The sequence below is a fragment of the Platichthys flesus genome, chromosome 6 (genome assembly GCF_949316205.1).
Source record: "Platichthys flesus chromosome 6, fPlaFle2.1, whole genome shotgun sequence".
Lineage (NCBI taxonomy): Eukaryota > Metazoa > Chordata > Actinopteri > Pleuronectiformes > Pleuronectidae > Platichthys > Platichthys flesus.
The window spans coordinates 15,319,398-15,344,623 of NC_084950.1; the positions used below are offsets into that span (position 1 = coordinate 15,319,398).

Sequence of the window (25,226 nt, forward strand, 5' to 3'; positions counted from 1 at the left end):
ATCATTGGTCCCGACTCTTCCTGGTTGTAGTTCACCTGCTGCGGACTCTTAACTGGTCGACTCCGCCCTCCTGTCTTGTGACAAGGTGGGTGTGCTCGTTTGATCAAGGATTTTAACGACAAAACAAACCGGATGCAGATCTCAGGCAGAGATCACAGAGCGTGAGCACACATCAGCTCCTGCCTTACCACGAGAAGTCCAGAAAAAATCATTATTAACCTTTTCTGTATTTTCATATCTAAAGTATTTTAAAACAAAGGACAATGATGACCATGAAAAAATAAAAAATGTATTTTAAAAGCACAGTTTTGAGTATTTAAGATCCATCTTTCATAGAGTTAGTTGCATCAGTTGGTTACATGCACATTTCTGAATTTGAACTAATCCAAAGACAAAAGAGTCAAACTTCACATGTGAAGAACTCTCAGAAGAAAGGTCTCTTGCATGAAGTCCAAATCAAATCTGAAGCTCTGCTCCCGAATGAGGATTAAAGTGCAGATTTGTTTTATTTAGAAACATAAATAAATAAACCAAGGCCCTCTTACTGTGGAAACGGTGAGCAGGTGACCTGAGTCAGTTTTTATCTTCAGAATTAGACACTATAATTAAGTTGTTTTTTCCAACAGCAGTAGCACCTTGGTTCATTTTATTTTTTGTATCAGACTCCATCCCCCCTGTGCCAAAGAGCACCACATATAGTTTTAGACGTATTTCAAAACAGACACTCCTTTCCTTTATCAGCCTTATTATTTGCTTTATATTTGTTTTGTGAAGTTCACCTCCTATTAAATAATTTTTTTATACTAAATGACATTAAAGCATCAGATAACAAAACAGCGATGTGTCAGGGTAGACATTGAGAAATACTTAACTTGATTCAAATCTTCTCCGTTTTCTTACGGACTCCCGGGTGGTTCACAGGCACCACTCCAGAACAAAAACACTGAGCTTATGATCTATAAGATCTAATACACCTCATGATGGAGTGAAACAATTTGTGCAGCAGTTTTAAACACACATCAAGCCCTCTTCCTGAGATACCATCCCTTAATATAACCAACAGCGGTTAGACTACAGATAGTTAACTACAGATACAAGAGTACTATTGGCTCCTTCAACTTGTCTGGACATAAATACCATCAATTGGAATTAGGAGTCGTAGAAATATAAAGTTCCAGCTATAATACCGTTTTCCTAAAGTTATAGTTATAGGAATACATCAATGAAAGCACGAATTCTACACCTGTATTGGCAAAATATCAGGTGTGACAAGAAATTACATTTTAAAAGAATGTTTTGCATATTCACTGTTCATACAGTTATTACTCTTTGGTGTACAGCTAATGCACTGAGGCCTGTAAACAACATATAATTTCTCTACTGCAGAAGGAATCTTTAAAACTTCACAGAGAGGTAAAAACCTTTGGTGAAAAACTTTGTTGTTTTTTTACTTAGGTAAACGAAACACAGAGAACATGTCGGAGGCAGCAGGTTTAGATGCGGGTGAGGAAGCTCAGATTAAGACTAGCAGGAACCTGGATGGTCTCCAGAGCCACAGTGGAGGGTGTGAAGGGGAGCGTGACGGAGAAGATCTTGTTGCCGTCCATCATCAAAGGGGCCGACTCACCTCTGTCTTTCAAAATGTTCTAAAATATATTTAAAAGATGGAGATTTCGTTAAATAAGATCAAAAATAGTATAGGATGAAATAGCAGTGTGATCTTGACCACACTTAAAACTTTCCATTTACTCACTTTAATAGTTGTGATGAAAGCGGTTGGCACTCGCTCTTCAAATTCAATCACTGGAGTGTACAGGGTCAACACTTTCAAAATCTGTCGAGAGAAACAAAGAATGAATCAAACCCAATTCAAATATTGTGTCAACACGTTTGAAAGGCTTAAACCTCCACTGATGACGGACCTGTGCCGTGGTGAGGGCGGTGCACATGCTGCAGATAGCTTGGGCATCAGCCTCCGTCTTCTTCTTGATCTGCAGAAGCTGTGCAGCCTGTACCAGCGGCTCCAGAGTCTCCTTGGCACCACAGTCTGACAACTCCCGCTCCGCCAGCCACTCCTCCAGTTGCCAAATATTGTACCTGAAGCCAGAGGAATGAATGTGAAATATATTCAAATAATTCAAGATATTTTAATGTAATTGTGGAGCCATAAAAAAATGGTTTCTTGAAATTCTGAAACTAGTGAATACAGTATATACTGTATATGTGATGATACACTGCATCATTTTCTGTGTAAGGGGGGAACTAAAGGGGGGAACCATTTTTATAAAAAGGAAAACTAATAATGTTATAATGAAGATTAATGGCCTTTCAAAGTTTGAAATTAACCCTTTTAATTACAGCACTTTGACTGGGCCAAATATACTGAATATCTGATGATTCTTATATTTATTAAAAATCACAGCAACTCAAATCGATACTCTTCTTCCCCTCTAATTTTAATTTCATTAAGAACATGGCCGCTGTTTTCTATACCTGATCTGCAGGCCTTTACTCCAGGAGCACATGTCCTTCCGCAGCAGCAGGTGGTTGAGGGTGACTGCGCAGATGATGTAGAACTGCTGCTTCACCACCTGTTTGATGAGGTCTGGGTCCATCCCATGCTGACTCATGGTGGTGTGGAAGAGGCCAAGACGCTGCAGGAGGACTTCCACGGTGACAGCCTCCTCCTCTGGGTAACTCGTGCTCCTCTTCCTCAGGCCTGTCGGTTTGGACCCCAGGACTCCCTGGATCGTCTCGTGCTCCAGCATGCTTGCCACTGCATATAACACGTGAAGGAAAAAAAATCATGTTGATGAGTAATAGTCGGAGTTGTACATGTAAAATTAAAGCTGCTTTCAGACATGCGTTGAAGTCCGGATATTTTCCTGAAATTTTCTAGAGATGCTGTATGTAGGAATGGAAATGTCCAAGTCAATTGCTCTTCACATTTTTCTAAGCTTTTCTTGCCAGTCCCAAAGTAAAATGTCTCAGTATGAGAAAGAGGTGCCATACGCGTAGAAGACACAGACAAAGATGTCCACTCGGAAAGTCAATGAGATTGGAGATCTTTTAAAGATAAGAGCAGACTCTGCAATGTGCTTTGAACAAAAATAATGCTTTCCAGAGGGAGGTTTATAGCCAGGCACCACACCCTGCCTGAATGTTACGGCCATTTTCCAATGGTTGTGAACAAGCTTGACCTGGACAATTACGTACCGCATTCTTCAAATATGAAAGGCAAACTCCTGAGAGGAGTTCATGTCTGAAAACGGGTTATGTCTCCTCACCTATCAGGGGCTGCATGACGTTCTCCATGCTCTTGATGAGCTGACAGTAGATTTGAATGGCCAGGTCACCAAAGACCTGCTGGTACTCTGACAGTTCAAAGTTGGACAAGCACTGCTCGTTTTGTTTGGCAGTGTTGTGCGTCATGAAGACCTAGATTATACAGAGGACATAGAGACGTGCAGGGTTAATCAAGGGACATGTCCAGCTGTCAACAGAACTCCAGCATCAAACCTCGTCCAGCTTACCTCATCTCCACTGTACTGCTTCAAACAGTGCAGCAGCCGGCAGCTGTTGGCCAACCAAAAGGAAACTACTTCGAAATCACCTGCTCGTCTCTTCACAGAAAAAGAAAATAATCAATGTAAAGATCAATACAAGATAAACATGAGTTGCTTCATTGATACATATCAAAGGTATACACTGCACCTTGATGACCCCTTTAATGCTGCTGATGGTGGAATTGAGCAGATTGCTGACTCTCCGGTCATTATTCACATAGTCCGCGTACCGGAGGCACATAAAGATGATGTAGGCAGGAAGCCCAGGAATGAGGCTAACTGCTACGCCGCGAGGCTTCAGATCTGAGCGGACAACATTTCACAGTCAAATATTCACATAACAACTCCTCTATCTATGAAGAACATCTTCATGCAATTAAAAAACAGTTACGGAAGTGATTTGCTTGAATAAAACAGGTCAGAACTTACCTGTGACCAGATTTTTTAGCAGGCGGTTCTCCTCGCCCTCCGTGTACTTCAACATGCCCTGATACTCTTTCTCCTTGCGGGTGATATGAACAGCTCTCATTGGAGCGTTCATTGCAGCGGCATCGGTCATTTGTTGAGTGTTTGCTAAATACAGTAAAGACGCAGTGTGAGTAATGACATGAACGAGGCTGTGATACTAACATCTGTAAAATGTATTTTATGAACAAGTGGATACCTTCATAATCGCCAACTTTTTTCATGTAAAATTTAAGTTGCTTTTTCAACTTGCGTATGATTTTATCTTGTTTTTCTTGCCGATCCATGTTCTCCTGAAAGATTCAAACACATTCGAGTGAACATCAGTAAATAGCAACATGATTAAAGCAACCACCTTAAAGCACTTCCCTTTAATTTGTTAATATGCCACTTTTTGTTGATAAAATAACAATATTATCTTGTACTGCACAGTCAGCTATATATTTGACATTTACTTCATATTTGAAAGAGGTCTGTAAAGTAAAAGTGATCACTATATCTGTGATTAGAGTCAAAGATGTTGAGTTGAGAAGCGACTGATAGGACCCACCAGGTTATCATTGGTGAGCCGTATGATCTCATGCTTCAGGCTGGCGTCGATTCGGGCGTCTTCAGGCAGAAGGAGGCTCTGAGCCAACAGCTTCTGCTGCTGCTCCTTCTCAGCCTTCAGCTTGTTCACCTCCTCGAGAAGACTCTGGCACTTATCACTGTGAACACGCTCCATCTCCTGCATCTGGCTCTCCAGGAACCTGGAGGATGGACAGAGGAGGGAAAGTATTTGGTTCCATGTGACATGAAACTGCTTGAACTCACATAACAGCAACAGAATATATCTTAATTACGTGTTGGTCTCTTTTAAGCCTTCATAAGCCAGCCATAGCTCTCCATCTTCATTCAGAGTATGGATATCCAGGGATCTTAAGAGGAACATTAGAAAAGAATATCACGTTAAACCTGAAAGATTCACACTAGAACAAGGTTGCTTCAGTGTTAATATAATTTAATACTTGTTACATGATGATATTGGTGGTGATTATAAGGAAGTATGAGGGAAAACCAGTGGAAAGTATTAATGGTTAATGTGGACTGAAGGAGCTGGGGATTGAACCACAGACTGATTAGACAACCCACTCCACCTCATAAACCATAACCAACCTAGGATTATAATCGAACATGTTTAATATATTTTCTGTACTTTCCAGCAGTATATAACAATGATTTGTCAGCCCGTAGAATTTAGATAAGAGTGGGAGCAGATTGCTCTTACCTGTCAATGTCTTTAAACGAGGGAATTTCACTGAGGTCTAATTTCACACTCTCGCCCAGTAGAGAGTCCTGAAGGGGAGTGCAAATGGAATTAATTATTTCTCATTAATTTCAGATGTACATTTTACAGATCAATATTAAAAACATTCCAGCTACCTTATGTTTAAGAGCTTCTTGGCGGACCATATGCGATCGAAGCAGCAGCACTTCTTCTTTTCTCATCTCCAGCTCCTCGTTGGAGGAGGTGAGTTGTTCCATCAGTACCTCGTAGGGCCGGGTACCAGGGTCAGGAGGCATCGACTCACTGTTCTCATTGGTCAGAGACTTTCGCAGCTCGTTCAGATCCTGTTTCAGCTTCTTGTTGTCAGACTCCAACTCTTGCCTCTGCATTCAGACATCTACAGATTCATTGTGTGTCTATATTCACCTTTCAGTACTTCAATGCAAAGATAAGTAATCATAGACTTCAGGAACTGTTACGGGGTGACTCTTTAAAAACAGCTCTATTGCTTGGATCCAAATATACAGTATGTTCTTGACTAAGTTGTACCTTCAGTGTCTCCAAATCCAGTTCTGTTCTGCCAACAGTTCTCTGCTCCTCCACCTCCTTTTCAGAAAGAGTAAAAATCAACATTTCAAACACAAATATCAGTCAGACACAATTAATAACTTATTGATCTGTTTGGTAGATTTTTAGTTTAACCACTAAGAAACATGATTGGTGTTCAGTGCCTACTTTTGCCTTTTCTTGTTTGGCTTCTTCTCTCTTATCTAGCTGCTGCCACAGTGACTGTTTCTCCTGCTCCAGTTCCTTCACTCTTCTCTGGAGCTTCAGAAGCACAGGCAGGTCCACCGTGGCCTCGGTCTCATCCTAACACAACACAGCAAGAACTGACTCACTGATCTCTCCACAACTAAACTACAATGCTGCACTAATAGGATTATGACACAGACGAGGCTGGAAGAAAACGCTCCACAGCTTTTCAAAAGAATGATTGTCCAGTTCTCTGTAGTAAATTCAACAACACAGACAGAATTCCTTCTATATTTCCATCCGTTTATTAGTGCCACTAATATCATGCTTACTGAAGGCGGAGATCATGCAGATGTAATAGAAATCATGTGCATTCATGTTAATATGAAGATCCAGCAACTACAAACCTCGTTACTGAACTATTAACAGAGACATGGCGAGCATGTTGCAAGTTGCTCAAGTCTGATCATAATACATTTTAGATATCATTTTTACATGAAAATGTTTTTAGTTGTTAGTATATAAATGTAAATGTTTTGCATCAACCTCCAAGCTGAGGTTGAGAAGTTCATACTCACATATAAGCATCAGTTTTGATTTAATTATGCAGCATGTATTTATGTGCTTTAGTACATTACCTCTTTCTGTGAAGATCTGTCCTCTCCCTCTGTAGAACCTACGCTCAGACTAAACTCTGAGGAGTAACTGCTGTAGTTGGAGTCTGTCCTCTTGTGACCAGGTTTGCTTGAACTCTGCTGATGTGTGAGAGGACATAACAAAACATGTCAGAGAAAGAGTCTGTCCGGCCTAAACTTGTATCAACCATAGACCGTATATAAAGAGTTACCAACAAAAGACACATTTTGATATTTTGAACCTTTTTCTTGGTGTTGTCAGCTGGTTTCACTTTGCTCAATGAGCTGATGTTACCATGTGAACAAGCTCTGTACATCTACTGAACTTTTCAATAAAGGGGTGGTTGGTTTATTACAGCATCTTGAAACTGTCATGTTATTTAAATCAATGAATGAAGATGTTTATAACTACTGTTGCCAGATAAAAACTAACTGAAGCCAAAATATTGTTCAAAAAGGAAAAATACGGACTTCCTGTCTGGCGGTCTGAAAACTACAGCAAATAAATAATTTAAGCCTCTAGATGTTCAGATTTTCTCTTTTTTTCAAATGTTTTGTAATTTTTATCCGAATCAGCACCCATCAAAACAATTTTTACTGAATATGTGTGTTGTTCTTTTTGCCAAAAGAAAAGGTTTCTCACAATGCTGAGATCCATCTTCTCTTTCAGGTCTCTGTTCTGCTCCTCCAGGTGCAGGTGTTCACTCAGCAGACCTTGGTAGCGAGAACGTTCTTCCATTAAGTCCTTCTCCATCTGTTTAGTGTTCTCTACGTTGGTTGTAATCTCTGAAACAAAACAATTTGGATTTATTATTCTGAATTTAAGCTGCTAGCGGTCAACTGTAAAGGTTTAAGGTGAGCTGCTCAGTACCTGTTAACTTTTGTGCTTGTTCAACGAATAATGTGTTGAGTTCGTCTTTTTCACTGTTCAACAAGCTGTTCTTCATATTAAGCTCTTCTACTACCTGATTGTGAAAGAAGGAAAAAATATGTTCGCAGTATTTATTCCCATTCATTATTGCTCAATATGTTTCAGAAATTAACAGGAACACTGGAAAAAATATTGACTAAATCTCAACATTTTCTATTATAAATTTCATTATGATCTTTAGTAACTCAAATGCAGCCACGTTTATTCTACTATTCTACTAAGCCTAAACCCCAAATTCGGATTGAAAATGTTTTGGCAAGCAAATTTATTTACAAAATACAACATGTAGAATGTGCAGTTGAAGCTGATAGCCTCTGAAGTATGATAAACTTAGATGTGTATGTGGCAGACCTACCTGTTGAGTCTGCTCCTTATAGACCTTTGTCTGCTCCTCCAGGTCTTCTTTCTCTCTGCGCGTGTTTTCCAACTCATGTTGAAGGAAGGAGAGCTGCTCCAGCAGAGAGGGAAGTGTCTCTGCCTGGCCTCGGACCTTCTGCTCGGATCTACGTAGGTTCTCAATCTCTCTGCTCTGTCTCTCTCTCTCTATACTCTGGGTCTTCTCCACAACACTCAGCCTCTCACGGAGCTCTTTGTTTTCTTTTTGCTGCAGGGGGAAAATACAAACACATGCTGTGCATGTGATTCTACGCCTCCCAATGACTCAATACTTCTCCAGCGAAATTTTTTCTGATGGTAGATTCCACAAGAAAACAATGATTTATAAAAACACGACAGACCTCCATACCCTCACAGTACTCACCTGATCATTTATCTTGTGCTGCAGCTGCATGATTTTGTTCTCCATGCCATAGTTGAGCTTCTTAAAGTGCTCAACAGAGCGCGCCTCCAGCTTCAGCTTCTTTAATTCCTTCTTGGCCTGTATGCGGCGCACACAGCTCTGCAGCAGGACGATAGATGCCATGGTGCGTTTGTAACGCTGTCTGGCCAGCCAGCCTTTCACCCACTTCTGGATCACAACAGCCTTTTGCTCAAACATCAACTATGAATACAAAGACAAACACATATTCCTAGTTAAACTTGATGGTAAGATTATTTCTAGTGCTTGTGTGCTTCTTCTAATACATTTAAAAACAAACTGCATTAACAGTGTTTCTCAGTATAACATGTCTGTGACCACAGTTTCTAACATCAATAATAAGTGTTCTCGCTGTTGCAGTACTATGTAAATACGTCAGCTCACGGGGAGTCACACTAACCCAAGCTGTTGCCCCGTGATGCTTTGAATTTAATTATTTTTCAAGTTTGAGGAAATCCATAACAATCTAATGCACTCTGTATTCTCGAGCCTTCACTACTTCAACAACATTATTACCAGAACCTGACACATCTGGACTTCCATTAAGCAAGAAACTCTTCAAAAAAAGTGTTGAAGAGGCAATTCCGGTTCCTTTTCTTCGTGACAACTGTTAAATCCAACTGTGGTTATTGCAATAATCAAGAAGCCAGCTCCAGTATGGACTGGGTAAATCCCTTTAAAAAAAAAAGTCACAAACAACAGTCAGCAAACCCCCAAATGCTCAGTTCTATGCAAGGCTCATGATGATATTGCCTTATGAAATTACGTTGCCATTATTTAATTATGAATACAAAACCTTTCCAGAAAAGAGAACTAATGAGTGCAGAAATAAAACTTAACTTAATTAAACGCATCAGACTTTTAAGGGGCATTTTAGGCCATTACCTTATAATACTGCTTTCTGGCCATGTAGGCCCTCAGGAAGCACTGGATGGTGATGGCTGCCAAGCGCTGCTGCTGATAGTGTCTCCTGTTCACCCACATGCGAACGTTCCGCTGGATGACAATGGCTGCTCTGGTTCTTCGTAGACCCTGAACATAACTGACAGAAAAAAACAAAGTAATAGGAGAGAATTATCAGCAGACATCAGACAACTTCTTATTTTGTTATTTCAGCAGATCCACTTACCAACGGGCCTGGTGGCCCCGTACATATCTCTGAATGGTAATGGCAGAACCCTTCATCCTCAGATACTTTTTGCGGGCTAACCAGCAGCGGATAGTCTTCTGGATGCTGACACAAGCCATACGCAGCTTGTCGGAACGCAGCTTCTCCAGGTAAGCCACCTGACCAGCCCTGAAGAAGATCTTGTTTTTGCCAAACTGGTACTTATCCTGGTCCTAATGACACAACACAGTCATATTTTGGTGTAATAGTTGAATTGAATCAATTTACTGTCTTTAACATTGTGAGATATGGAAATTTCAGCATTTTCATTGATTTCTCAACGAAATATGTGTGACTCATGATGAAAGAAATCTGACATATTTAGGGGCTCGATGAGTGTGTACATTATGGAGCGGATCCAAATAAATTTAGTGGATTTAAATGTGGTTTCAAGGCAGACTCGTGAGCCAGAGCTATGTGGTTAACACAATGTTTCCTTAATTTTATGCAACTCCAACATACCTTCACAAGTTTTTCTAGGAGATTTTTGCATGTCTGTTTTATATCATTGAGAACATCTTTTTGCTTCATGAGGACCCGATAACGTCTGAAGAATTCTTGATAGGTCCACCTGCAATAAATAAATAGAAAAGTAAGGTGGGTATTTTTAAAAACAACTACCCATGGCCCGGAGTACCAGTTTCTGTTTTTTGATATGCTACCTAGATGGGAAGCCGGTTGCTGAGATCCGGATTGTCTCGAGGACACCACATGCACGCAGCTGCTGCACTGCCCTCACAGGGTCCAAGCTGTATAGAAGAGAACAAACATAACACGTTACTACTCTTTCATCTGTGCTTGTTACAGATAACCGTACAAACAGACTCGTCCTACTCACGTGAACGGAGATTTATCATCATTTGGCTTAATGCAGCGTACGTAGTGAGGACTCGTAGCATTAAGTGTGTCCATCAGCAAATGTAGAGACTGTCGAAACTGAGACAACAAAACCTTGGTAAGTGAATTTGGTGATACATGAATCATATCCTCATGAATCATGGCTCGAAAAACTTACCCAATCATACATATATTTTGTGGATGGGCACTCAACCCATCTTTATTGTTTCTTTCTTTATTGTTTTTTACTGAGCAAGTGCAGCCAGTGTGCTGGTGTCTCTCCTTCTAATGAGGATAGGTGCTGTCACTGTGAGACAGACCCTCACCACCAAATGTCATGTTTACTTTGTGTGCTCTCACCTGCAGTCCAACAGTCTTCTTGTTATCCTTATGACTTGGACCAGCCCTTCCAGTTACGCCAGTACGTTTGTTGGTGGAACCCTTTGCCTTCTCATCTTCCTCAAACAATTTCAGAAGCAAATCAAACTGAAAAGATGAGAAGTATAGAATGAACACATCTGACACCAAGTAGAAGAATGTAAAGCTGCCATTGCACAGCAGATGGCAGTGTTTTCAATCTTAGTCAGAGGGTGTTTTTCCACTGATAGGTCAGACTGAACAAGCATAGGGTGTGTTCCTGAAGACTTGCAACACAAGAAATACTTTGCAGTTATTTGCTTTTGGCTTCTTGGCAGTGGTGGAGACATTAAAGGACACTGAATTAATTTCTCACTCTAACTACCACGAAAACAAATACATTAAAATATTGTAAACTATTTTAAATGATTTCACCTGGCTCTTTTTCAGCACATTTATTTGCTCCTCATTGACCGTGTCCTTGTTTTTCTCCAGGAAGCCCTCACACTGGTACTCCACCTAAACACAATAGACCGGCTAAAAGATTGAGGGTTACATTCATCAGGAACAGGAAAAGACTGATTATTCCCAAATATTCATGGTGTAGGCATTGAATTCTGACTTTGAAGACAAATTTATTACAATTTCACACTTCACTCTGTTGGTGCTATTCAGGAGAAAGCATGAGTCAGCCACCCATCTGTCCATTTTCAACACTGTTCTGTGCTGGGCGGGAACCAAAGTCTATCCCAACTCAGTCAAAAGACTAATTAAAAAAATAACACATATAAATAAACACACATTTGCACCGATGACCACAGAGGTACTCGGGTCACATAACTGTACACATTTGAGGTGCTTTCATAAAATGCACAGAAGGCTGAACATTTCCCTGGAAACTTGGAAACTTTGCTGCCATCACCCAAGTAATATGACCGAAAAGTGTCCAAAACATGTCAGTGTTAGCCCATGTGATAATACAGCAGGATCATTTTTAGAAAATTCACAATGAGTAAAATGGGTGTCGAAGTGCTGTAAACAAAAAGATCTCTGAGCAGAATTTATACACCATGTCGAGCCTCTTGCTGCTCGACTCAGAACCCACCCCTTGTTTTAATGTTCTGAAAATGTTCTGAAAATGTTCCTGTTGTTGTGAAAGGAAAATGTCAGAGCCCAATGCTCTGGATATTTTCCAAGGTTTGTGTCTTTCTGTGGAAAGAAACCTGAATACTAGAAGAAAATCCATTAAGTTACACACAAGACATGCACAAAAAGCCCCAGTCAAATAAAATACCACCTGAACATGAAACATTCTGTGTAACTGTTTTCCTGGGCAGTCAAGTACCTTGTCTGCAAAGTGATGGATGATGAAAGCTCTGTTTGATAACCTGGGTTTATCAAAGTGGACATTCTGCTTCAGGAGGGTGTTGTACAGTTTTTGGGCCCATGTGTCATCAGAGCCTTTTGGCATCTGTGGAAACAGGAAGAGGTTAGTCATAGCATTACTCATAACCTCTAAACATAATGTGGCAGAGATTCCTCCAGTGGAAAATAGCCGGGCAGACTTTTGCTGAAAAAGTAAAGCAGTTTTTTTTTTACCTTGCATTCCTCATCAAGGAGGTCCAGGACTCCCAGCTTCGCCTCAATTAGATCAATGCACGGCTGGTTGTCATAGAAGTCGATCAATGTCCAGGAGATCTCCTCTTTCATGTACTCCTCTTGCTCCAATTTGAAAACATGCTGGAAGGAGTGATCGCTAATAATTATTTCTACAAATTCTCACTTGTAAATGCACATGCTGAGCAGCAAAGGACACATACCAGGTTGAACTGTTGTTGAAGCTTCTCATTGGCATAATTGATGCAAAACTGCTCAAAGCTGTTCACATCAAATGTTTCAAACCTGAAGAGAAAGTTTGTATTAAAAACACATCTGGTCATCCATCAAATAATTTTAAATATCACATTCCAAAGGTGGCAACTTACCCGTAAATGTCGAGCACACCAATGAATGAGTGTTGTTTGGCTCCAGTTTTTAAAGCGCTGTTAATACTCCCCACAATCACGCTGAAGAGTTTGGCATAGATGTGTTTAGCCAGGGCATCTCGGCCATTGACCGCGTTCACTTTGGAGAAAGACTTCACGTAGGTTTCTGTGGTCGTCTTGAGCGTCCTGTGACACAACCAGTGGGCCATTTCTTCGCATGGAACCCCCATCAGCTCACAAAACACCATCAGGTGCACATTATCTGGCTGGAAATACATCAACAACAAATGATCTTTGGGGAGGGGCATCAACACATGCTCCATACAGTACTCCAACGTAAAATATAAGAGAAAAAGAAAACGTGTGATCAGTAATTACCGAGATGCTGCTTCTGTCTGTTGACTGATCTTTAATCTCCACATTGCTAAGGTGGAGAATAGATGCCATTATCTGGTAAATTTCCATTTGGTCACTTTCAGAGATTCCTACAAGGAAAACAGTACAATAAAACAAAAAAGTTTGATCCATAGTGCCTTGCAATAAAACTCCATATTCAAAATACATTGTATGCTGTTAATGCAAACTTTATTGAAATGCAACTTCCACATACCTAAAAGTGAGAAGGCCTTCCTGGTGCTGCGCATCTCTTTGGCATCATCCACTCCATCTATGACTGGGCTCTGACCCTGGTTAATACAGTGGAAGTCATCTGCGCAACCTATGAACATTAATCATAATGTATTTTACTAATACAGACTGCTCTGTTACAACTGCTACTGAAGTAGTTCTCCTAAATCATGATTTAAGGAATCCAATATTTCAGAGACTCACATACCTAACTTAAAGGCCTTGAACTCTGGTAAATGTGAAGAGGCACACAGCTGATAGAATATATGATAGTTCCTTTCTCCATGGGCCTAAAAATTATGAAAACAGAAGAAAAAAAAAGAAGGAAGAAACCATAAATACTGAAAACAATCAATTGTATGTACATTCAAGTAGACCAACTGCTTTGCTATTAATAATACATTGACATCTCTGTGAGTCACTGGCCATACAGGTTAATCTGAGGGTTATCCTTGTGCCTTGAATGATGCTGCAAAGATATACTGTTCACATGTTAACACGGTGCATGCATGTGAGTGTTTCAAATCACTTAGCTGTGAGGAGAATCACAGATGATAGCAAGATATGAAGGGACACATTCATACACAGAGAAGTCACCTGAAGACATGCGAGTTATATCCATAGAAATGATGTTACCTGAAACACAACCCTGGACTTTTCCAGTAAGTAGGTTCTCATGTTAGCACCAATTATACAATGCTTCTTGTCAAACCCAATCTCAATGTACTTCCCGAAGCGACTGCTGTTGTCGTTCCTTGTTGTCTTGGCATTCCCGAGGGCCTTAGGAAAACAAACACATATGTATCAGTAAAAACATTTTTATGTTCTTGTTTCCTGCGGTGGGAAACGTTACCTCCATGATGGGGCTGGAGGCGAGGACTCGATCCTCAACACTGGTGTCCCCAGAAGAGCTGACTGTGGCAAAGTAACGCATAGCAAACTTAGCAGAGACGGTTTTGCCCGCTCCAGACTCCCCGCTCACTATGATGGATTGATTTCTTTCATCCCTGCATGAAAAGGCGATAATATACAGGATATCAGCTCAAGCAACGTAGAATTTTACTTGCTTAAAAGGTTTAAATGTATAGTGTCAGAACCTGGCCATCTGTTTATATGCTTCCTCCGCCACTGCAAATATATGGGGGTCCATGTCCCCCATGTTCTGCCCACTGTAGGCATTGATGATGTCAGCTTCATATATGGGCAAGCTCTCATAGGGATTTATGGCAACCAGGACAATTCCTAAATACAACAAAGAGAAAAGTTCTCAGCAGCAAGACACATTTTGGTTCATGTTCCTTTAAGAGCAGCCAGTACCATAATAATCAACGTAATATGCTGTAGATTGTGTCAGAACGTACAGTGAACATGGCTCCAAAGTCTAGTGTGACAGTGATAGTGTGACTCAAGGGAGATGAAGCTCATTACCACAGTACGTGTAAATCAACTTGGAGTCAATGAAGCGCACTTTGAGGTTGTGCAGCACTGCTGGCTCGTGGAGGTAGCTGAGCGACGTGAGATCATTCTCCCCCACCAGGATGTTGGGGTTTCTTAGAGGTGGCAGGTTGTTGGTCCTGGGGTCTATTTTGTATTCCACCTCCTAGGAAAACACATGATATTTAGCTTAGAGTACCAGTGACATTAGTCTTTCATTTTAGATGAACTGCAAAGCCTGGGGGGGGAGGGGGGGAGAGAGAAGATACAAGTAAAATCAAATGGTTAAACACAAACTATAATTGTACTGTCACTGTGTTTCCCTTGCTCGTGTTCACTCATGATAGGACTTAGGTTTATTTCCATACCTAATGTGCATGCCCAAACTCGACCTTGCAGATGCAGGTAGCAACAGCACAGAGAACATTTTTTGTAAACCACGCACTATTGGAGTGTTTTAACCATTACGCACCTATTTATTGCGCCCAGTTTATTAAATGGGCTTTTACAGAGATGCTTAAAGAGACACATAAGATTGCCTTTATGGGATTCCATGTACATTTACCAGACATCACAGTTGCCTCACATGATTCCACAGCTCAGAGATTGATGAAGCTCCATAGCCAGAGTTCCTCCAAAGAATGCAATATATGTGTGTGTGTGTTAACAACACTTAATGCTGAACAGAAGTGACAGAAATCAGAAAACGTGACTGTCCGCATACCAGTTGATGCTCCCATAAACTGTATTTATTCCAACTTCTTCCATTTATTTATTGCGACCTTCACTTATGTGCCCTTCTTCAGTCTGAAGGGGGGGGCTGAAAAACATCACCTACCTGGGAGGTAAAGTAAATAAGTGTATGGGGGCATCAACTGGTGTGTTCCACTCTTCTCATGAAAACAAAGTCCCAATAACGTAAATCACAATACAATTTAAGGTGAAAGAATGTTTTAAGGTTAGGATCATGGAAGTCAATATCGTGCGTGTATGTGCGTGTGCTCACCGTGCCATCCTCCAGCTGCAGGGCCAGCGTCAGGTCTCCAGCAGTGTAGTCTTTGATAAGCTCCGCTGACCTCCACACCTCGGCTGCATCTGGGAGCCATACACGGGCATACTGGGATGGACAGGGGCAAACAGAGCCATTCAACCACTGCTCTCACAATAACACGGCCCTGTATATAACTGTATTAAATCTTCAGTGACGTGGGGAAAATGGCAAGAGGGTGAGTGCAAAGTCAGCAGACAGTCAAGCCACGCGTGTAACGTGGATGGACCGTGGATACGGGGTGTTTTAAGAGCCTGGTTCATAACTATAAGTAAACAAGTGAAGACTTGAAGACCAGAAGCTGTTCTTGTAAGTAAGTGGTACGTGTAAAACACCATTTTGACGGTTAAAATAAACGTTAAGTCAACCGTAGAATGAGCTGGACAACAGACACACAGTGGAAACTCTTACCCTGGAGTACAGTTCGGAGGCTGCCATGTTTTCAAAGTCTGTCGGTGAGTGTCTGTAAAGTTTCTTCTACCCGCGGGCACACATTCTCCAGACGCCCGGCGGAGCGGACATGCAGTTCGCTGAGCTCCTCCACAGAGCAGGAGGTGCTCCTTCACAGAGCCGAGTCCCGGGAGCTGGAGCTGGAGCTGCTCCTCCACTCAACTACCGCCGCTGCTGTCAGTCAGCTGCGCGTGCACCGAAACGTTCAGCTCCCGTGCGTCCACTGAGCCCCCCAGCGGCCAGCACGCGCACGTCGACCAAGCCCCCATGAGGCCCTAGAGGAGGAGGAGGAGGAGGAGGAGATGGAGGAGTCATCATTACTGCTGCATGTCATGTGTCGCGTCATTAAAACCTGATCGGTCACACCACACTGCCCATCAGGTCGGATTTTTTTTTAAATAACTTTAAATCTGGATTTTCAAGTTACATGTTTGTTGTTGAGGTTCTGATTCGTTTGAGATGATATAAATCAGAGTTAAGATATGTTTAGAGTTGTGTAACTGGGATATTTTTGCTTTAAGTCACAATCTCCTACCACTATTAGTTCACCACATCAGTATGGCTGGATGAACCTCCTGGTGTACAGCTGGAGCCTCTGACCCCACAGTACGCTTCATTAAAGGATCAGTGTGTAGAGTTTAGTGACACCTAGTGGTGAAGTTGCATGTTGCAGCTGAATACCCCTCACCACACACTCCCCTTCCGAACATGAAAGAGAACCTGTGGCAGCCTTCATTTGGCATAAAAACTCAAAAGCGGTTTAGTTTGTCCAGTCTGGGCTACTGTAAAAAACATGGCGACCTCCGTAGCGAGGGTTTATATATAAAGGGGACATTTCAGGGTAAAGAAAATAAAAATTCGTACAATTTAGGTGAAACACACAACTGAATACACCACTAGGGTTATTTTATATTCACTTTCTGCCAATAGATCCCTTTTACCCAAATCGTACACACAGAACCTTTAGTGCCCCACCCAACCAGCTCTGTAAAGTTGAAAAGATTTGATTATTATACATCAGATGAAATTAATTTGAAGCCATTCCAATGATACAATCATTTATTTGGGGGATTTTAATAGAAGAAATTCCAAATATTGTCTGGTTATACTGTTTGTATACTTTGCATGAAAACAATCACACACAAAAATATAAAATAAAAACCCTATTTCACAAATTAACTAAGCATATTTTAAAACCTGAAGTTATTAATTGTTGGCATAAAATATGGAATTATAGCTTAACACAATATTGTGTTATGAGTTGATAAGTTGTTTGATGGACATAAATTAATATTGGACTTCTGGTCAATGCATCAATAATTTTGTCAAGTTAATTTGATCTATTAAATCACATTTACTCTTATAATACTTGTACAAAAGCTTGAGTAAAGTTCACTCATTTTAGCTTCTTTAAAGTATGTTGTTTGTATTGAAAGTTGGTTCAAGTCCTTTCCCTCTACTGCTCATGAGGCATATCAAAGAATTAAAACACTGGTAGTGGCTTTCGGCTCTCAGCTGTACCTGATGGGGATTTTACAAGTGCAAGAAATAAAATGTTTCAAAGAGAAAAAAAAATATGCATTCATTAATAGGCCCTTGTTTTTTTCATGTCAGCAACTCTAGTATGATGTCTAGTGTCTTAATGCAGGATGGCTTGTGTAATAAATGCAAGGATACATTCAGTTGAATAAGAGTACTTATAAGATATTATGCAAAACTATTTTATTTACAAAACAAATGGCACAGTGTGACTGCACAGTAAATGCACATGCACACTCCAGACATGTCAAGGGAGCTTCTTTCCATAAAATCCTACGTGATTCCAGTCAGACAGTGACAGACATTTCAGTCAAGATTCACAACAAAGATTTTCACTGAGGGAGCAAATATTGCTCAAGAGGAACAGTTCATTACTTTTAAGGCCATTTTAAAGGTCAGATGAGATGGAGACCAGCAGCAAGTCTTGGCAAACCAATGTCACTAAAATGAATTAAAATACAACTGGCTACAAAGTGTGTGTGATCTAATCTTAAGTACTTCAGAAGCAAGTGATCAAATTTCTGCACAGGGAGAGGAAGGGAAAGAAACAAAATAAAGGATTAGGGGGAAAAAACCCAGAATGATTACCTCAGTTTTCACTATTTCAATAGACATGCCTCAACGTGAGTAGGTGAATGCTCAAAATTTTCTAAATGAAAAGCATACCTGTAACTTACACTTCTATTTCACACATACATCAATGCAAATTCTGACAGCATCTCCTCAGTGGTCACAACAAAGATGTACTTATGCCTCTAAATATCACGTCCAAGATTTGTTTGTGATGAGGATAGATCCCCTTCACTCAGCTGGGGGTTACAGAGGCATTCATATGAAGGCATTTATCCTTAAAAGTGAAAATGTTCTGTGAAAATAAGATAGCATTAACATCCATTCACATCTACGACTGTGATATCATGTTCAGAAAACAATCACTATTCAGTCTCAAGAGCTTGAGAAGTGTTTCTCCTACTACGTTGATGGATTTAACTCACTGACAATTCAGTGCCTGACAGATCCCAAATTTTTTCTCAAGTATTTGGCTTGGTACATATCTTGTTCATAGAGAATACATACAAAGGTGGAAAACAAATTTAAACGGAAAACGACAGGTAGATATGAAGTGGGGGGTGTGGGGGGGGGTCGGAATGGTAAAAATACAGTGATAATAAAACCCATCAACCGGCCAGCTTGCTCGCCACGATTGAAGTCTTTCTTTGAGGCAGGTCCTGAGGTGTGGGGATGTGGCCCCCTGTGATCTCAGCCTTCTCCGATGGGGCTGATGGCAACTGCTTGTTCTTCATCTTTGCTTTAGCCATGTTGTAGTCACCAGAGTCAAAATACTTTGGCTGCACAAAAGAGAAGACGATATATCGTTGATTTGATTTCATTTAAACAGGTGGAGTCTGGATAAAGCCGCGTTAAGGTCTGAGACTCACCCCCTTCTGGAGTCTTTTCCTCAGAAGGTCTGAGCCTCCGGGCTTGGCTCCAAGGTTTGGATACCTGGCTTTCAGTTTGGCTTCCTCTGCTTTCTCGGGACTGATGACTTTGTCCTCCATTTCCTTTTGAAAGTGTACAGAGTGTATGAATGGAACATGCTGTTCTCTGCTGATGTGAAAACCTTGCTACCTTATAACTGATAATGGCAGTGAGTAGTCGTCATATAATACACATTCATCATTACAGGTAGTGCGACTGTTCAAGTTCATAATGTGCAGGCGCCGTCATGAGGGGAAACACGACGTTGAGCTAAAGCATCAACCGACGTCAGCTAACACGATAATCAGTTTATAAATACTAACGGCATTCTACGTCTGCACCAACGCATCAGGTCGGTAGATTTCCTTTAGCAACAGACGCCAGTGGCTAATTAGCTAATTACCTAGCGCTAGCATCGTTGATGACATAAGCAAAGAGTAGCTGCTGGCTAACTAGCTTCGTGCTAGCCGCATGCTACCTCACCAGATTGGACGCGCTTGCAGCGCCGGATATCTCCTTTAAATTATCTTTTCCTGGTTACATTCTACCTGCTGATCGTCAGAAGTCCTCGTTTCTTCAACTTCGTCAGACATGGCTGTGGTGAATCGCGGCTCTGCTCGCTGAACTGTGGCTGTGTCCGCACAACAGGCTCCTGACTGCGGAGGATGAGAAACAGCTCTGGCAGCGACGAGGCGGGCGAAGGCTGCAGACTGTACAGCAACAGGCCACTGAGTCGATTCCAGAGCAACCGATTGGAGCAGAGTCTTCACACGCAGCTCAGACTGAAGGAAACATCTTTGTTGACAGCCGGAGACACGATCACAAGGAGGCCAGCGACAGACAATTGGTTTTTATCTTAAATGATCAAACCTTAAGCATTACAATACCTCCCATAGCCTGGCATGTAGAAAACATGTTAATGGCTTCGGTGATGCCATAGATACGAATACTTTACCATGCACTTCAGTATTTGTATAATATATTAACACATTAGAGCAATTTATTCATGCTTTCAATTGCATTGTTATGCTGACACAGCACATGGACACCCAACTACATCTTTAATGTTTTACAATATGAACATTTCATGAGGAGAAATTCATATTTAGAATTTCCTGGTCTCATTATTGCCACTGCACAACCATTCATTGTAATTATCAAGATAACAAATTTGTAGAAATTTCCTCGACAAAAATTCTTGATATTTTTCATGGTATCGCTGACCTTGTGTCAATGTCATTCAGATGACCTGATGTCATAAGTGGTAACAAAGCCAATAGAATAACTTTCACTGTCATTATAGCATTTGAACTTATTTCTGCATAAAATATAGCAGAGCCCTTGTGCCTATACTTAAAAGTATGTCATTTTGTAAATTGTATACCTAGAATGTCAGTAGCAGCTCAGAGTTTAGTATTGTGGATTGATGAGCAAACCCATTGTTATTTTTGGAGGGTGCAAAATGTTTCCATTAATCACCATTTGTGGTTGAATGAGTGGTAGACTATCAGCACATGATCCACTCTATGTACAGTAGTTTGGTAATTTTCATTGTACAATGTGCTTGTATTATACTTTAATAGTGTGCCATGAAGAAAAGTGATGCCAACATTCTCTATCTTCATGCTTACACGACAACCAGATTTAATGTCAAAATTCCACATGTAACACAAATAGTAAATGGCTCATTATTTGTAACAAATATATTCACATGTGACACCAACCAATGCTTTAATTAGGCCATGATTAGAGTTGGTTGGATGTCACAGAAAATAACCAACAGAAGAGCAATTCCCAACAGAAGTTGTTTTTATTGGTTACAATTCAACAATTTTGCAAAATGGCAATGAGTAAATTTATAACAGCCTCAACTACTATGCAGGAAATATAACTGGGACAGAAGTGGTCGGTCGCTACTGCTTCAGAGGCAGATGCTTATTAGGCTTATTTTTTCAGTCTTTTTCCTGTCACTTAAAAACTGAATGAATTTCTGTGTACATCATTTGCTATCTGGAAATAACAAAATACAATATATAACAAGGTTAACTTGCTCTCAAGTTTCATGACACAAAGAGAACAACTGGGCAAAAAGATTAAACATCGATATCCGCCATGACGATGTCCTCTTGTAATTTCTGCACCATTTTCTCTTCCATTTGTTTGGCCTTTCCTGTAAAAAATAAAAAATGAAAACATAATTTAAACACTGCCGAAATCACAGACATGGAATAATCATTATGTTGATGTTTTTTTTTTTTAATATTGAGTATATTCATAATCAATGTCGACAAATCAAATGACTTATACATGACTAAATGAATCTTATGAACAAATCATCCAACTGATTATTCTGATAAATCTTTACCTGCATGTGGAGCTTTGATGAGGTGAATGTTTTTCTTCACTTCGTTGATGGCCTCTTCCTTCTCCAACTGTTTGCCCTTCTTTAATCTATTATGTGGAGAAAAACACAGTTAAGCAAACACCATTTTCCAAAACTTGTAAATATTACATTTACGATAAATATCACTTAAACATGAAACAGAAGCTGAAAGTTTAGAAAAATTATCTTTAAACATTTACACAAAATGAACCGCTCACCTGTTCATGATGAATCTTGCTTGTCGTTTGTATTTTATCACTTCCACCTTCTTCATTGCTTCCACTGTAAAAGATGAAAGTTCAACATAAATGCTCTGCTAAAAAAAAACACATGTTTCTTTAAAGAAACTGATCCTGGGAAGTGAATTAATTTATTACCTGTCTTGTCCCACAGCTGCCTGTTATATTTAACAGGTATATTTCTGCGTTTCTCGAACTCCAAGGCGTTATCCTAAAAGACAAAACATTTGGTGGGTAAGTAACCAAACTGTCAAACAAATCAAAGAGACAGAGGTCGTGCTCTATAGATGGGCAGCTCACCACAGTCAGTTCCTTTCCTGATGATTTTCTGAAGGCTTTGGTCCATCTGGTCTTTCTTGGGTTACGCTTCTTCTTGAAGTTCTTGTGGCATTTTGATCTGCAGAATCTGAATGACTATTTATTTAAAAAGAGAGAGAAACACAAATAACAATTACTCAATCAGACAGGAGTTTGAATAGATGTGAACAAGTAGACCTTGGGACGGTGTTGGATTGAGGAAGTATAAAGTTGCAATACAAATTGTCCTTATTAAGAATGAAAGATTTGACATTTGTAGTTTATTACAATATAGCAATTATAACAGTTTAAGTCGTGTTTACTAATGAAAAACACTTTACATTAGGTGTATTAGTATGAAGATGTACTGAAAGTACAAAAAAGTGAAGTACTGAAGTGAAATCTTTTTTACAATTATGTGCCGTTAAGGGATTAATGTGTTACAGAGCACCTGGTAAAGGCTGGGATCATATTTATGACTGTATATGCTTCTGAGTAGCTTATTGTATACAACATGATTTGTTCATTATATTTGGCATTAATCTGAATTTACAAACGAGTTAATAACTTAACTCACTGAATGATTAATTAAGTAAGGAACAACAGGATGGATACAATGCACTAAACTGTTCTCCACACTGGTCATCTACAACAACACACACACTTTCTGCTCCTCACTCTCATGTGACTGAACTAACCAATAAGAAGCCAGAAAGTCATCAGACTAAGGTTTATGGGAAATAACTACAGAGGCAGATTCAAGCCATCATTACTACTGTTCTTATGATAACAATGTAAATATGTAGACAAAGGCAACATAAATATGTAAATAACATATTTATGTTGTCATTAACTGTAAACATAAACAGATTCTTAGTAAATTAACAAACATATGAATCAACTTAACTTTCAATATAACAAGGTTTGGCTATGGCGATGAGGAAATCTAAACAGTTACTCAAAGGTGATACAGGAGAGAGTGGTTTTCAGAGTTTATACTGTGGACGTGTTCGTGGGTTTTACATCCAGTCCTCAGATCCAAGCTGCAGTTTCCACACTGAGCCACTAGGGGGAGAAATCACTCCACCAACTAAAACCAAGGCCTCGCTGATTAAATGTCCTCCTCTTCCTCAGCGCTGAGAAACAGGCAGCGTGGACCTGACTTTCGATAAATAATAGATTCCACTCTGGATACTCAACTTCCATCGTGTTAATGAAGTGAGCGGCGGAGTTATTCACTGTCTATATGTTTTTAAAACCCCTCTGTCGACCCACGTGAGTGAGTCCCAAGCACGTTATGTTAGCATGTTAGCATGCAGGCTAACGCTCCTAAATTGACAGCCACACACGAGCTACAGGGTGATTCAGCCCCGAAGGCAGACGCTTACCTTACAATCGTTCCTTACAAACATCATCCCGTGTCCCGGGTACACGGGACCCGAGCAGAAGTAACACTTCTCGATGCGCATCTTCACAGCACGAGCGCTGTACGCGACCAGCGACCACAACAAGACCGTCCGCTCCTCCTCTTCTTCGCCTTCTTCCAACCCTGGCTAGAGCTCCTCGTGGAGAAGTGCTGCCCCCTGCTGGACCCTCAGTGGGACATGTTAAAGTCTCATTCAAAATAAGGCCCCGTGGATTTTACTTTTTAACAAGACTCTCCTGATCTGCTGTTACCCAATGTTACAACCCTCACAATGTTTGTATGGAGATCAGTGTGCAAGTTTAAATGAGTAGATATCATGAAATAAATTCCCACATGAATAAACAGATGCTAGAAATTAAGTGATGAACTGTTAAATTCTTCAACGTTATTGTTTATTGAGTTAAAATCAGATTTTATTATTTGAATGTGATTGAGTTGAACTCTCAGCTGCACTGTGACTGCATACTATATCGTACTTTGTCATGTGTTCTGAGTACTTATTATGCATATACATATACATATATCATATATATTAATGTTCAAATATTAATTGAATAGAGTGAATACTTGACTAACTAAAAAGGTGTACATAATATCTATTCAGTCTATCTGATTATTAGTATTTGAGTAATTTGTCCTCCAAAGACCGTTTTCAAGTCAATTGGTATGTGAGTAGATTTGTTCTTCATAAGATCAATAAGATATGGGTCAATATATTGTAACCAGATTTCTTAAACTCATAAAATCCTTTTTGATTAAAAAAATCCATCATCAGTCACGCTACACTTTTTAACTTTTCAATATACATGAGGAAGCTTTCATTTGCTCCCAAACCCGAAAAAAACACACACACATGGATATAAAAACCAATGACACAACACGAAATGTATTTTTCCAAGGACAATTTTATTATCTAGTATTTGTGATCATCTTGAGAGTATCAAAAAATCTGTTGCAACATTCCAATGCGTAAAATAATTTGCTCTGTTGTTCGCCTTTTAATTAAATGATGTATTTTGGTATTCAAAAGCAGACATATTTAAAAAACCATAACTTAAATAATAACAGTTAAAATCTACACTCTAAATCTACATTTGGCACCTGAGTTGAGTCAGCAAATTTTTACCTGTGGCTTTAAAAATGAAAACACTTTTTTCTGAATAGCAACAAACATTGAACTGAAAGCCTGCAAAATAGATTTAGAAAAAAGTCACATTAAAATTGGGAAATGTTTCTGTTTCCAACATCATGGTAAAAAGGTAATCTAAATTTAAAATGTCCAACGAAAGATAAGAAGCATTAAGGTGAAATCTTGTGGGAATAAAAAGACAACAGAACCATTTCGAAATCTCAAGCTTTTAAAAGAAAAGGACTAAGGAAAAGACCTTTCTACCAATCGAAACCATTGGATATCGATCACATTTAAATTCAAATAATGTAAATGAAAACCAAAGAAAAATCACTAAATAACAGAGACTTCAAGTTTTCTTTGGTTAGGATTATTTGCTTTACAAAGATATAAA

At 39.9% G+C, this 25,226-nt stretch overlaps 3 protein-coding genes across 4 annotated transcripts; all 3 read right to left on the reverse strand.

Moving 5' to 3' along the window:
- Positions 1–275: 275 nt before the first annotated feature.
- On the reverse strand, positions 276–16,497 carry LOC133955126 (unconventional myosin-Va-like). 2 transcript variants are annotated; one of them, XM_062389800.1, is made up of 40 exons: positions 16,302–16,497; positions 15,849–15,959; positions 14,837–15,008; positions 14,506–14,650; positions 14,262–14,415; positions 14,045–14,188; positions 13,617–13,698; positions 13,392–13,499; positions 13,160–13,266; positions 12,782–13,047; positions 12,617–12,698; positions 12,396–12,536; positions 12,142–12,267; positions 11,232–11,315; positions 10,800–10,925; positions 10,441–10,538; positions 10,265–10,351; positions 10,065–10,173; positions 9,564–9,775; positions 9,320–9,476; positions 8,378–8,617; positions 7,973–8,221; positions 7,558–7,651; positions 7,330–7,472; positions 6,690–6,803; positions 6,034–6,168; positions 5,848–5,904; positions 5,454–5,681; positions 5,299–5,366; positions 4,874–4,948; positions 4,582–4,780; positions 4,231–4,324; positions 3,996–4,139; positions 3,715–3,869; positions 3,534–3,623; positions 3,288–3,438; positions 2,494–2,776; positions 1,923–2,097; positions 1,754–1,834; positions 276–1,646 (listed from the first exon to the last, which is right to left on the reverse strand). In XM_062389800.1, exons 1-40 carry the CDS (start codon positions 16,326–16,328, stop codon positions 1,494–1,496), a joined length of 5,466 nt encoding a protein of 1,821 aa, XP_062245784.1. In that variant the 5' UTR covers positions 16,329–16,497; the 3' UTR covers positions 276–1,493. The 2 variants fall into 2 exon arrangements, with proteins under 2 accessions (XP_062245784.1, XP_062245783.1); XM_062389799.1 differs by having other exon boundaries at positions 6,690–6,806; positions 7,558–7,647; positions 7,969–8,221.
- Positions 16,498–18,045: 1,548 nt separating this feature from the next.
- On the reverse strand, positions 18,046–20,076 carry arpp19b (cAMP-regulated phosphoprotein 19b). Its single transcript, XM_062389844.1, has 3 exons — positions 19,907–20,076; positions 19,319–19,441; positions 18,046–19,228 (listed from the first exon to the last, which is right to left on the reverse strand). The coding sequence occupies exons 1-3, from the start codon at positions 19,949–19,951 to the stop codon at positions 19,058–19,060; spliced, it is 339 nt and encodes a 112-aa protein (XP_062245828.1). The 5' UTR covers positions 19,952–20,076; the 3' UTR covers positions 18,046–19,057.
- Positions 20,077–21,149: 1,073 nt separating this feature from the next.
- On the reverse strand, positions 21,150–23,825 carry rsl24d1 (ribosomal L24 domain containing 1). The gene is made up of 6 exons (XM_062389843.1): positions 23,666–23,825; positions 22,281–22,394; positions 22,119–22,191; positions 21,960–22,023; positions 21,724–21,809; positions 21,150–21,528 (listed from the first exon to the last, which is right to left on the reverse strand). The coding sequence occupies exons 1-6, from the start codon at positions 23,744–23,746 to the stop codon at positions 21,452–21,454; spliced, it is 495 nt and encodes a 164-aa protein (XP_062245827.1). The 5' UTR covers positions 23,747–23,825; the 3' UTR covers positions 21,150–21,451.
- Positions 23,826–25,226: the final 1,401 nt, after the last annotated feature.

What these genes read in the sequence shown, in the direction of transcription:
- LOC133955126 (XM_062389799.1), bottom strand. Translation starts at nt 16,328, where the DNA reads ATGGCAGCCTCCGAACTGTACTCCAGG. An exon ending in GGTGTGCTCGACATTTACGG is followed by an intron (nt 12,699 to 12,781) that starts GTAAGTTGCCAC and finishes CTTTCTCTTCAG; the next exon opens with GTTTGAAACATTTGATGTGA. An exon ending in CGGGGCCACCAGGCCCGTTG is followed by an intron (nt 9,477 to 9,563) that starts GTAAGTGGATCT and finishes TTTTTCTGTCAG; the next exon opens with TTATGTTCAGGGTCTACGAA.
- arpp19b (XM_062389844.1), bottom strand. Translation starts at nt 19,951, where the DNA reads ATGTCTGACGAAGTTGAAGAAACGAGGACTTCTGACGATCAGCAG. An exon ending in GGACTTCTGACGATCAGCAG is followed by an intron (nt 19,442 to 19,906) that starts GTAGAATGTAAC and finishes CACTTTCAAAAG; the next exon opens with GAAATGGAGGACAAAGTCAT. An exon ending in GGAAAAGACTCCAGAAGGGG is followed by an intron (nt 19,229 to 19,318) that starts GTGAGTCTCAGA and finishes TCTTTTGTGCAG; the next exon opens with CCAAAGTATTTTGACTCTGG.
- rsl24d1 (XM_062389843.1), bottom strand. Translation starts at nt 23,746, where the DNA reads ATGCGCATCGAGAAGTGTTACTTCTGCTCGGGTCCCGTGTACCCGGGA. An exon ending in CAGGAAAGGAACTGACTGTG is followed by an intron (nt 22,192 to 22,280) that starts GTGAGCTGCCCA and finishes TTTGTCTTTTAG; the next exon opens with GATAACGCCTTGGAGTTCGA. An exon ending in GCAGCTGTGGGACAAGACAG is followed by an intron (nt 22,024 to 22,118) that starts GTAATAAATTAA and finishes CATCTTTTACAG; the next exon opens with TGGAAGCAATGAAGAAGGTG.